The 13,325-nt window shown below is 40.6% G+C and overlaps 1 protein-coding gene across 2 annotated transcripts in view; it reads left to right on the forward strand.

Annotated features, from left to right (window-relative positions):
* Positions 1 to 13,325, forward strand: part of LOC109055245 (kinesin-like protein KIF15-A) — a 40,035-nt gene that overhangs the window by 7,866 nt on the left and 18,844 nt on the right. For both annotated transcript variants that reach the window (XM_042753581.1, XM_042753580.1), the window contains exons 9-15: positions 10,760 to 10,885; positions 10,960 to 11,082; positions 11,182 to 11,314; positions 11,410 to 11,486; positions 11,773 to 11,970; positions 12,692 to 12,878; positions 13,167 to 13,308. In XM_042753581.1, coding sequence (XP_042609515.1) covers positions 10,760 to 10,885; positions 10,960 to 11,082; positions 11,182 to 11,314; positions 11,410 to 11,486; positions 11,773 to 11,970; positions 12,692 to 12,878; positions 13,167 to 13,308 — 986 coding nt within the window. The remainder of the gene's footprint in view (positions 1 to 10,759; positions 10,886 to 10,959; positions 11,083 to 11,181; positions 11,315 to 11,409; positions 11,487 to 11,772; positions 11,971 to 12,691; positions 12,879 to 13,166; positions 13,309 to 13,325) is intronic.

The following is a 13,325-nucleotide window of genomic DNA, read 5'->3' on the forward strand; positions in this document are numbered from 1 at the left end:
GATGTACTGAAATATAATTACAAGCACTTCATACGTTTCAAAGGCTTTTATCGACAATTACATGACATTTATGCGAAGAGTCAGTATTTGCAGTGTTGGCCCTTCTTTTTCAGGACCTCTGCGATTCGACTGGGGATGCTCTCAATCAACTTCTGGGCCAAATCCTGACTGATAGCAACCCATTCTTTCATAATAACTTCTTGGAGTGTGTCAGAATTAGTGGGTTTTTGTTTGTCCACCCGCCTCTTGAGAATTGACCACAAGTTCTCAATGGGATTAAGATCTGGGGAGTTTCCAGGCCATGGACCCAAAATTTCAACATTCTGGTCCCCGAGCCACTTAGTTATCACTTTTGCCTTATGGCACGGTGCTCCATCGTGCTGGAAAATGCATTGTTCTTCACCAAACTGTTGTTGGGTTGTTGGAAGAAGTTGCTGTTGGAGGGTGTTTTGGTACCATTCTTAATTCATGGCTGTGTTTTTGGGCAGAATTGTGAGTGAGCCTGCACTCCCTTGGATGAGAAGCAACCCCACACATGAAGGGTGTCAGGATGCTTTACTGTTGGCATGACACAGGACTGATGGTAGCGCTCACCTTTTCTTCTCCGGACAAGTCTTTTTCCAGATGCCCCAAACAATCGGAAAGGGGCTTCATCGGAGAATATGACTTTGCCCCAGTCCTCAGCAGTCCATTCACTATACTTTCTGCAGAAGATCAATCTGTCCCTGATGTTTTTTTTTGGAGAGAAGTGGCTTCTTTGCTGCCCTTCTTGACACCAGGCCATCTTCCAAAAGTCTTCGCCTCACTGTGCGTGCAGATGCGCTCACACCTGCCTGCTGCCATTCCTGAGCAAGCTCTGCACTGGTGGCACTCCGATCCCGCAGCTGAATCCTCTTTAGGAGACGATCCTGGTGCTTGCTGGACTTTCTTGGACGCCCTGAAGCCTTCTTTACAAGAATTGAACCTCTTTCCTTGAAGTTCTTGATGAACCTATAAATTGTTGATTTAGGTGCAATCTTAGTAGCCGGAATATCCTTGCCTGTGAAGCCATTTTTATGCAACGGAATGATGGCTGCACGGGTTTCTTTGCAGGTCACCATGGTTAACAATGGAAGAACAATGATTTCAAGCATCACCCTCCTTTTAACATGTCAAGTCTGCCATTCTAACCCAATCAGCCTGACATAATGATCTCCAGCCTTGTGCTCGTCAACATTCTCACCTGAGTTAACAAGATGTTTACTGAAATGATCTCAGCAGGTCCTTTAATGACAGCAATGAAATGCAGTGGAAAGGTTTTTTTGGGATTAAGTTAATTTTCATGGCAAAGAAGGACTATGCAATTCATCTGATCACTCTTCATAACATTCTGGAGTATATGCAAATTGCTATTATAAAAACTTAAGCAGCAATTTTTCCAATTTCCAATATTTATGTAATTCTCAAAACTTTTGGCAACGACTGTACATTGAGTGCATTTTATCATATGACTGTCAGAATTAATTTTGTTAACACACAGGGAAAATGTGTAACAAATGCCTTGCAGATAAAAACGGGGTAAATAATGTTTTATGTTTGATTAAAAGATAGTTAACACTAAACGTCAGCGGGGTTATTGATTTTTTGTGTTCTTTCATTGGCCAAGGCCCGCCCATGAGGCCGTTTGACTGACATGTCAAACAACCAATAACAGTTTGTTTCTTTCAGCATCACGTTTCAAGGTGTGGATATGTCACCACAATAACAGATTGGTGTGTAAAACTCTCGGACTTATTTTAAAGATTCTATGCCGCGAACTTTAAATACTTCACATACTTTTGAAAATCCAGCGTTTAGTTGATCCTGATAAGCACTCGTTGTCACAGTTGTAAACACGGCAGCTTTCTTCTTTCGTGAGGGGGTTTGGCGCCACGGCATCTTTGTTTCCAGGCGGGGCATTAAAAAACACAACACACGTCTCGCGTAAATCCTGTAGAATACAACCAATCCGATGACTTAGACACTCCTGAAGTGTTTCCACTTTTGTGTCCCATATGCATCAGATGCTTAGCCAACGGTCCGTGGGCGTGACGACTGAGACCGAGACTAGCGAAACCCTAACAATTCACAATTTTGTTTTACAATAGTGCTCTCATTATAAAGTTAGTCTATATGACAGTAGTTATTAATGTTCTGCATTTCTGTTATGAGCTGTGCACGCTGAAGATGACCAGTAGAGTGACGCATAGCAATTTTTTAATCAATGGGATTAAACTCATCATTTCATATAGAATACGCTTCGTTATTTATATAACATAACGTTAATATAAGGATTTATAGGCTATCTGCAAAAAGGGCCAAATGCACTTGAACATATCTGAATTTACTCATTTTGTGGGCTCACGCAACAACGTAAAGAAACAAGGCATATAAACTCACAGCGTTTTATTATAATGGTGTTCTCATTATAATGGCATGTGTATGACAGTCCCAGTCATAGTTATTAATATTCTGCATTGTTGTTTGTCCTGCTCGTGCTGCGTGCTGAAAAGATAATCACCGTAGTACTACAATGAACCAAATGCATCTTATATCAGGTAAATAAAATATATATAAAAACTGGCTGAAATGTTTTGAAATCACTTGTACCCTACCTGATCAAAAAATCCAGTCTCTGCCTGTGTCATTTTGAGTCTTGTTAAAGTTTTAAATCCCTGCCGCCAAGATGCTCCTCTGTGGATGACGGATTATGGAAAGTGAGACATAAACCTATAGGGGTTGTTGGATTTATTCATGCACTTTAAAATATTTATTTGAAGCTTCTTTCTTTTCAGATCCTTGTTTACAGCTTTATCATAACAGGCTGTATATTAATTGGGAGAAAACCAGTAGTTCTATGTGAAATCAGACATTTGAGCTCCCCCATATAGTCAAAATGGCATAATCATAACACCCCTTTAATATTCGACTGTGAGATTTGTAGGCTTCTCGAATCGAAACATAGAATTGTTGACTATTCGGGGTCATCCCTAATATATATTATTAATTTTATCAGTCAAGTTGTGGCCTAACAGTTAGAGTGTCGGACTTGTAACCCGAAGGTTGCAGGTTCAAGTCTTAGGTCCGGCAGGGATTGTAGGTGGGGGGAGTGAATATCCAGCACTCTCTTCCTTCAATACCACCCTTGAGCAAGGCACCGAACCCCCAACTGCTCCCCGGGAACCGAAGCACATGGCTGCCCACTGCTCCGGGTGTGTGTTCACTACTGTGTGTGTGCACTTTCACTTTCAACACAAACCCAACACAAAATATCGTGCAGAAACTAAGAAATAATTTTTTCTATTTTACGGTGGCCGAGAGAGCTCAAAGCACTGCAACTTAAGAAAACACATGCAAATTGAAAAAACACCAGCAAATGAAGAAAACGTCTTCATCAGTTTGACAACACAAGTGTTGCAAATCCTCACAACACATGCAAATTAAGAAACGTGCTGCAAAAAGCACTGACCACAATGGAAATGTTTCAAGAGGATCCAAAAAAGTGTTGGACCCGGCTGAGATTTGCTTATTGTGCAGTGGCTACTGGCTAGTGGAGCTGTTAGTGAACTTGCGTGTGTTGTGAGGATTTGCAGCGTTTGTTAATTTGCGTGTGTTGTGAGGATTTGCAGCGCGATTGTTCATTTGCGTGTGTTGAGAGGATTTGCAGCGTTTGTTAATTTGCATGTGTTGTGAGGATTTGCAGCGCGATTCTTAATTTGCATGTGTTGTGAGGATTTGCAGCGTTTGTTAATTTGCGTGTGTTGTGAGGATTTGCAGCGCGATTGTTCATTTGCGTGTGTTGTGAGGATTTGCAGCGCGATTGTTCATTTGCGTGTGTTGTGAGGATTTGCAGCGTTTGTTAATTTGCGTGTGTTGTGAGGATTTGCAGCGCGTTTGTTCATTTGCGTGTGTTGAGAGGATTTGCAGCGTTTGTTCATTTGCGTGTGTTGTGAGGATTTGCAGCGCGTTTGTTCATTTGCGTGTGTTGTGAGGATTTGCAGCGTTTGTTCATTTGCGTGTGTTGTGAGGATTTGCAGCGTGATTCTTAATTTGCATGTGTTGTGAGGATTTGCAGCGTGATTCTTAATTTGCATGTGTTGTGAGGATTTGCAACACTTGTGTTGTCAAACTGATGAAGACGTTTTCTTCATTTGCCGGTGTTTTTTCAATTTGCATGTGTTTTCTTAAGTTGCAGTGCTTTGATCTCTCTCGGCCACCGTAAAATAGAAAAAATTATTTCTTAGTTTCTGCACGATATTGTTTCAAATCAAGAAACAGGTTTGTGTTGAAAGTGAAAGTGCACACACACAGTAGTGAACACACACCCGGAGCAGTGGGCAGCCATGTGCTTCGGTTCCCGGGGAGCAGTTGGGGGTTCGGTGCCTTGCTCAAGGGCACCTCATTCGTGGTATTGAAGGTGGAGAGAGCGCTGTACATTCACTCCCCCCACCTACAATTCCTGCAGGCCCGAGACTCGAACTTGCAAACCCTTGGATTTACACTCTAACCGTTAGGCCACAATTTCCCCGTGTGTATGTATAGTCCAGTTTTGAACTGTTGAAGTTAAAGTGCAGTGTATAGCATACCATATTGTGGAAGTATGCTGTAGGGTGTATTATTTCTGACTGTTCATTAGTCTGATAGCCTGAGGGAAAAAGTTCCCACAGTCGGCTAGTGTGGGATCGGATGCTGCGGAGATGTCTTCCTGAGGGCAGCAGAGAGAGCAGTCTGTGGGACGGGTGGCTGGAGTCACTGATGATCCTCCGGGATTTCCTTATACACCGCATGGTGTAGATGTCCTGGAGGGAGGGAAGCTCACCTCCAACAATGTGGCTGGCAGTTGGCACAACCGTTTTCAGAGCTTTGTGGTTGCCAGCGGTGCTGTTTCCAAACCAGGCAGTGATGCAGCCCGTCAGGATGCTCTCTATAGTGCAGGTGTAGAATGATCTGAGGATGCTGGGGCTCATTCCAAATTTCCTCAGTCGTCTCAGGGAGAAGAGGCATTGATGTGCCTTCTTCAACACTGCATCAGTGTGTGTAGACCAGGTGAGATCCTCACTGATGTTAACACCGAGGAACTTAAAGCTGTTTACCCGCTCCACAGGTGTCTTGTCGATGGTGATGGGTGTGTGTGTTCTCTGCTCTGTCTCCTGAAATCCACCACCAGCTCCTTGGTCTTGTAGATGTTGTGTGAGAGATGGTTCTCCTGACACCATTTATTCAGGGTGCTCACCTCCTCTCTGTAGGCCATCTCATTGTTGTCGGTGATCAGGCCTATCACCGTTGTGTCGTCAGTGAATTTGATGATGACGTTGGAGCTGTGTGTGGCTGTACAGTCATGTGTGTACAGGGAGTACAGGAGTGGGCTGAGGACACAGCCCTGAGGAGCACCAGTGTTGAGGGTCAGCGGGGATGAAGTGTTGTTGCCCATTCTGACCACCTGACTTCTGCCTGTCAGGAAGTCTAGGATCCAGCTGCACAGAGATCGGTTTAGTCCCAGAGTCTGGAGCTTCGCAACAAGTGTGGCAGTCACTATGGTGTTAAATGCTGAGCTGTAGCCCACAAACAGCATTCTCACATAGGTGTTCTTATTTTCCAGGTGGGAGAGAGCAGTGTGTAGAGTGAAAGCAATAGCATCGTCTGTAGAACGTTTGCTACGATATGCAAATTGTAGCAGATCCAGTGAGGCAGGCAGCACAGAGCAGATGTAGTCTATGACGAGTCTCTCAAAACACTTGCTGAAGATGGGTGTAAGAGCAACAGGCCTCCAGTCATTTATGCATTATTTTTCTTTGGTATGGGCACAATGGTGGATTTTTTTGAAGCAGAGAGAGGGAGAGGTTGAAAATGTCTGTGAAAACTCTGGCTAGTTGGCTATATATATATATATATATAATATTTACATTTAGTCATTTAGCAGACGCTTTTATCCAAAGCGACTTACAAATGAGGACAATGGAAGCAATCAAAAACAACAAAAGAGCAATGATATATAAGTGCTATAACAAGTCTCAGTTAGCTTAAACGCAGTACACGTAGCATGGGCTTTTAAAAAATATAATAAATAAAAAGAAAACAGAATAGAAAAAGAATACAGCAAGCAAGTGTTAGAGGTCTTTTTTTATAATTGTATAATAAATGAAAAGAAAATAGAATACAAAAAGATTAGAAAGGTAGTTTATTTATTTTAAGAATATAATTAGAATAGTGAGTGCTAAAGTTAGAGGGTCAAATAAAAGATGAAGATGGCTAAGGACTCAGCTGCTCGGATTGAGTTGGGCAGGTCATTCCACCAGGAGGGAACATTTAATTTAAAAGTCCGTAAATGTGACTTTGTCCTGCTTTGGGATGGCACAATCAAGCGACGTTCACTTGCAGAACGCAAGCTTCCAGAGGGCACATAAGTCTGAAGTAATGAATTTAGGTAAAGGGGTGCAGAGCCAGTGCTGGTTTTGTAGGCAAACATCAATGCCGTGAATTTTATGCGAGCAGCTATTGGTAGCCAGTGTAAACTGATAAACAGAGGTGTGACGTGTATTATTTTCGGCTCATTAAAAATTAATCTTGCTGCTTCGTTCTGGATTAATTGTAAAGGTTTGATAGAACTGGTTGGAAGACCTGCCAAGAGAGCATTGCAATATTCCAGCCTGGACAGAACAAGAGCTTGAACAAGGAGCTGTGCAGCATGTTCTGAAAGAAAGGGCCTGATCTTCTTGATGTTGAATAAAGCAAATCTGCAGGACCGGACAGTTTTAGCAATGTGGTCTGAGAAAGTTAGCTGATTATCAATCATAACTCCAAGGTTTCTAGCTGTTTTTGAAGGAGTTATGGTTGATGTGCCTAAATTGATGGTGTAATTTTGGTGAAACAATGGGTTTGCTGGAACCACAAGCAGTTCTGTCTTGGCAAGGTTGAGTTGAAGGTGATGGTCCTTCATCCAGCAAGAAATGTCTGTTAGACAAGCTGAGATGCGAGCAGCTACCATTGGATCATCAGGATGGAATGAGAGGTAGAGTAGAGTGTCATCAGCATAGCAGTGGTATGAAAAGCCATGTTTTTGAATGACAGCACCTAGTGATGCCATGTAGACAGAGAAGAGAAGTGGTCCAAGAACTGACCCCTGAGGCACCCCAGTAGTTAAATCTTGTGACTTGGACACCTCACCTCTCCAAGATACTTTGAAGGACCTGTCTGATAGGTAAGACTCAAACCACTGGAGTGCGGTCCCTGAGATGCCCTTTGTCAGTAGGGTTGACAGGAGGATCTGGTGGTTAACCGTGTCAAAAGCAGCAGATAGATCAAACAAGATAAGTATTGAAGATTTGTATTCCGCTCTTGCCAGTCTTAGGGCTTCAACAACTGATGGCAAGGCAGTCTCTGTTGAATGTCCACTTCTGAAGCCAGATTGGTTGCTGTCAAGGAGGTTGTTCTGTGTGAGAAAGGTAGAGACTTGGTTGAATATAGCTCATTCAAGTGTTTTTGCAATTAAAGGAAGAAGGGAAACTGGTCTGTAGTTCTCTAAAAGAGATGGGTTGAGGTTGGGTTTTTAAGTAGTGGAGTAGCCTGTCTAAATGTTGAGGGAAAAACACCAGTGTGGAGGGATGTGTTAATGATGTGAGTGAGTGCAGGTACAATGGCAGGAGAAATGGCTTGAAGGAGATGAGATGAAATTGGATCAAGCGGACAAGTAGTAGGATGATTAGAAAGGATGAGTTTTGAGACTTCTGTCTCAGAGAGTGAAGAGAAGGATGTGAATGATTGTATGTTTGCTGGTGAGATGTGCTTGATGGATTGTGGTGTGGAAAATTGTGCACTGATGTTTTTAATTTTATTAATGAAAAACGTGGCAAAGTCGTCAGCTATTAGAGATGAAGCAGGATGGGGAGGAGGAGGACAAAGGAGCGAGGAAAATGTTTTAAAAAGCATGCGAGAGTTAGACGAATTGTTAATTTTGTTATGGTAGTATGTCGTTTTAGCAGTGGAGACATTAGCAGAGAAGAAAGAGAGGAGTGACTAATACACATTAAGGTCAGTAGTATTTTTGGATTTGCGCCACACCCTTTCAGCAGCTCTAAGCTTAGAACGGTGTTCGCGTAGAACATCAGATAACCAAGGGGCTGAAGGGGTGGTACGGGCTGGCCTGGAAGACAAGGGGCAAACAGTGTCTAAACAAGATGTAAGAGTGGAGCAGAAAGTATCAGTAGCACTGTTAGTATGAAAAGATGCTAACAGTTTAGGGGAAGGAAGCGAAGATGAAACCATTGCAGATAGCTGGGAGGGTGAGAGTGAGCATAGGTTACGTCGAAAGATGTGGAGGGGTAAGTGATGTGTCAGGAACCATGTTGAGGTTAAGAGTGAGGAGGAAGTGATCTGAGGTGTGCAGTGGAGTAACCAGTACATGATCAGTGGAGCAGTGTCGTGTGTAAATAAGGTCCAGTTGGTTGCTTGATTTGTGAGTAGCAGTAGTTGACACTCAAAAGAGGCAAGCAGAGTGTGGAAATCAGCAGATAGAGGTTTATCTAGGTGGATGTTGAAGTCTCCAAGCATAACTAGGGAGCACCATCCTCAGGAAAGGTTGAGAGCAGCACATCTAATTCATCCAAAAAGTTACCTAGTGGTCCTGGGGGTCGATAGACAACTACAAAATGTATTTTAAGAGGGTAGGTAACAGTAACTGAATGAAATTCAAAGGAGCTGTTGATACCCAAAGATGGTAAAGGATTAAATTTCCAATTAGAGATGAGCAGACCAGTACCTCCACCGCTTCCAGTCAAACGGGGGGAGTGGGAAAATGAGAAATTATTGGAGAGGGCTGCAGGTGTAGCAGCGTCCTCTGGTTTGATCCAGGTCTCTGTCAGGGCCATGAGATTAAGCTTTGAATCACTAATAATAGAAGTAATGAAATTGGCTTTGTTTACAGCAGACTGGCAATTTCAGAGACCAATAGAAGTGATGGTATTGTATTTGTTTACATAGGCAGAGTGTGCAGGTTGTTAGGATTGCGCCGCATACATTGTGTGATGTGTGGTCTGCGAGTGGTAGTGATAGTAGGGATCTGGAAACACAAAGTAATAATTGGTTCTACAAACTGAAACAGAAGTGAAACAAGTAGAAGGAAAAAGGATTAATCAAAACAATACTTATATCCCTTGCCAGTATCCCTGCCCGGTGGAGTTGCACGGTAGAGTCGATGGTCTTTACACTCTTCACACGAGGAGGGCTTAACAGGAGGGCTGCCGTGACCGCTACCGCGGTTTACTAACCTTTTTTGTATACCTGTCAGACAAAACGGAAATTGAATTCAGCTGAACACACTTTACTGTTTATCACAACAAAGGTCTAAGCAAGCGGACGACACTGACAACGTATGCGATAGAGTACGAGACCAAACGCAGCATATATATATATATATATATATATATATATATATATATATATATATATATATATATATATATATATATATATATATATATATATATATATATACACAGTACAGGTCAAAAGTTTTGGAAACATTACTATTTTTAATGTTTTTGAAAGAAGTCTCTTGTGCTCATCAAGCCTGCATTTATTTGATCAAAAATACAGAAAAAAAAATTTAATATTGTGATATATTATTACAATTTAAAATAATTGTTTTAAAATGTATTATACTTTAAATTATCATTTATTCCTGTGATGCAAAGCTGAATTTTTAGGATCATTATCACATGATCCTTTAGAAATCATTCTAATATGATGATTCATTATCAAAGTTGGAAACAGTTCTGCTGCTTTATATTTTTTCAGAACATGTGATACTTTTTTAGGATACTTTGATGAATAAAAAATTAAAAAAAAAAAAAAAAAAAAAAAAAAGAAGCTATGTTTTTAAAATATAAATATTTTGTAATAACAATATACACTACTGGTCAGTAATTTGGGGTCAGTAATTTTTTTCTTTCTTTTTTTTATTAATAAAATTAATACTTTTATTCAGCAAGGATGTGTTAAATTGATAAAAAGTAATAGTAAAGAAAATATATTATTAGAATATATATTATAAGAATTTTTTTATTTTTATTTTGAATAAATGCAGTTCTTTTTAACCTTTTATTCATCAAATATATTAGACAGCAGAACTGTTTCCAACACTCATAATAAATCAGAATATTAGAATGATTTCTAAATGATCATGTGATAGACTGGATGTTACATGTGACACTGAAGGCTGGAGTAATGATGCTGAAAATTCAGCTTTGCATCACAGGAATACATTTTTTTTTAAAGTATATTAAAATAGAAAACTATTATTTTAGGTTGTAATAATATTTCGCAATATTACTGTTTTTTCTGTATTTTTGATAAAATAAATGCAGGCTTGATGAGCAGAAGAGACTTCTTTCAAAAACATTAAAAATAGTAATGTTTCCAATCTTTTGACCTGTACTGTAGATAGATAGATAGATAGATAGATAGATTTTTTTTTTATCCAAATACTAAATCAAAAATACAGAGATGTATACTGTATATTGCAAATCAGCCAAAAAATACAGAGATATGAATTTTTGCCCATATCACCCAGCACTTATAAACGATGCTAATATATACCTAAATTCAACATTTAGTTATTTAGATGCAATTCTTGTTTTAATGGTGATGTGGCCAAAAAGTTTAAGAATGTCTGCTTCAATGACTTGTCTATTACTCTACTGTTATTACTTTATATTAAACTGTAACCTTTTGACTTGTGCTTTAGGAGGCGAGCAGCATAAACCGGTCCCTGATGTGTCTTGGTCAAGTGATCATGGCCCTGATGGATGTGTCGAATGGGAAGAACCGTCACATTTGTTACAGAGACTCGAAACTGACCTTCCTGCTCAGAGTGAGGGCTCTTCACGGATGTCTGTAAAAATGCATATGAAGTAAATTGTGTCTGATTGCTGTTCCTGTGCTCAGGACTCTCTGGGCGGCAACGCTAAGACGTACATCATCGCTAACGTTCATCCTGGCTCCAAGTGCTTTGGGGAGACGCTCTCCACTCTGCAGTTCGCTCAGAGAGCCAAACTCATCAAAAACAAGGTTGAACGACAGACGCATTCAGCCAAACATTCGTTATATTCTCAATACTCTTGAAGAAATCAGTGCAGTTAGGAGGCTAATCTGTGCGTCTGTCTGTAGGCTATGGTAAATGAGGACACTCAGGGTAATGTCAGACAACTGCAAGCGGAAGTGAGAAAACTAAAGGAGCAGCTCGCACATGCTCTTTCACAAGCGGGAGTCATAGAGGTCACACCATCAGACCAGCAGACAGGTACACACACATCACAGAGCTCACACAGACAGTACATCTGTCTGGACATAATACCCATTCGTTTCTTATTGTTTAAACTGGTGTTTGTGTTGCAGCACACTCTGAGGTTTCCTACAAGACTCAGTTCATTCAGGCCATGAGCTTCTGGAAGAAGGCACAGGAGGAGAAGAAGGTGCCTTTTGTGTGCAGTTGCTTTTTGTTGAAGAATTAAATCAATAAAATATAAATTTACAATATTACATTCTGTCAAATAGCTCCCCTAGGGTCACACAAAAATTTCATTGACATCTGATAGTCTGTGCCCACCATTTAGTCATCTAACCCCAAAACACAAGTCCGTTATGAAGACAAAAAAAAGTGATTCAATGTAATTAAATAATAAAGGCGTAATTATAATAGTACTGCGTATTCTGCTCAGTCTGAAGCACCGTTGCCACCTGCTGCTGTCTTTCTTCCAGGCTCTTCAGGGGAAAGTGTCTCAGCTGGAAGCTGCCTGGGCTCAGAAGGAGAAATTCATCCAGTCCAGCCGCATGATCCTGAAGTTCAGAGATGATCACATCTCTCAGCTGAAGAAAGAGCTTCAGTCAGGCCAGAGATCAGACCCTGATCAGCAGAACCAGCAGCTGCAGGAAGAGATACGTCTGCTTCGAGAGCAGGTAGACACACTTAAACTTATTCAGGTAGACAATGGCCGTAGACTCTAATGTAACAGAACAATTTCTTCTCTGTAGCTTTTGTTAGAGCATTTCTTTCGACATTTATTACTCCGCTTTAACACATGCATGGGTTACATTTATGTATGCATAACAGCTGATGCTAATTAAGTTATGTTTTAGAGTTTTCAAAGCCATAACACTGTTTTAATGCAACTGAGAGCCCTGACATACAGACAAATGACTTTTTGAATAAGGGTTGAATAATTGACATGTGTATTAGAAAATAATTAAATAAATAAATTCATAACTAAAAGCTGCATTATCACTTAATATGACACTAAAATGTTAGATGTATTTTTGTGTGTCTGTAAAATTATGGATCTTCAGAAAAGCTAACATTTATAACTTATTACAGTCTCTGGGGCTAGAATAATTTTAATTGCAACTTTGTGTAATTTGGCAAAAAAAAGAGAGAGAGAGAGAAACAAACATACCTTTTCAGGATACTGTATTTGAAAGATAATTTAGTAAAATTTAAATAAGCATTACAGATCTTTATTAGAAAATGTTTAAACAATATTTTTCTTGCTTTTTTTTTTTTTTGATGAACCATAAACTATTATTGCACATGCACCTGTGGAACAGAGTTTAAGACACTCGTGGTTTACAGGCAGAAGATTTGTATAAATAAAGGTGACTTGACTACTTTTTTTTTTGTCAGGTGGAGCACCACCCACGGATGATGCGGTACGCGGCAGAGAACTGCGCCCTGCGGGAGGAGGTTCGAGCCCTGCGTGCTCTGGATTCTGTCCGCTCTGCGGTCGAGACCAAGGTTCAGTCATTAACCGCGCTGGAGAAAACCTTCCTGCAGCTGCTGGAGGCTCAGAGAACAGAGGAGAGCACAGGAGGTGACACTTTCAACAGCTAAAACTTCATCTGAATTGGACTTTTATAACTATTTGTTTCTATTTGCAAACTAGGGAAGACCGCTGTTGTGTGAATTGATGCTTTGAGCATCATCTGCATGTGAATGTGTTGACTGCAAAAAAAGCACAATAATTGCAATTACATATCTGAATCGGTTAAATAGCTCGACAAAAAAATAATAATAATAAGTTGCAATGCTATGTTTGTCTTTATCATTAAATATGAAGCACAAGCAGATCACCAAAGTTACTGTAACTCTTAATTATTAGCTCCGCCCATCTACTCCACCCCCGTCACCATGGAGACGTTGTCCTCCGTTTCTGTGGAGCGGATGAAGGTTCAGCTGCTGCAGAAACAATCAGAGCTCACAGCGACCATTCAAGCCTTCGAGGAATTCAAGGCGGTCAACAAGTACGTTCATGTCACAT

The sequence above is a fragment of the Cyprinus carpio genome, chromosome B25 (assembly GCF_018340385.1).
Source record: "Cyprinus carpio isolate SPL01 chromosome B25, ASM1834038v1, whole genome shotgun sequence".
NCBI lineage: Eukaryota > Metazoa > Chordata > Actinopteri > Cypriniformes > Cyprinidae > Cyprinus > Cyprinus carpio.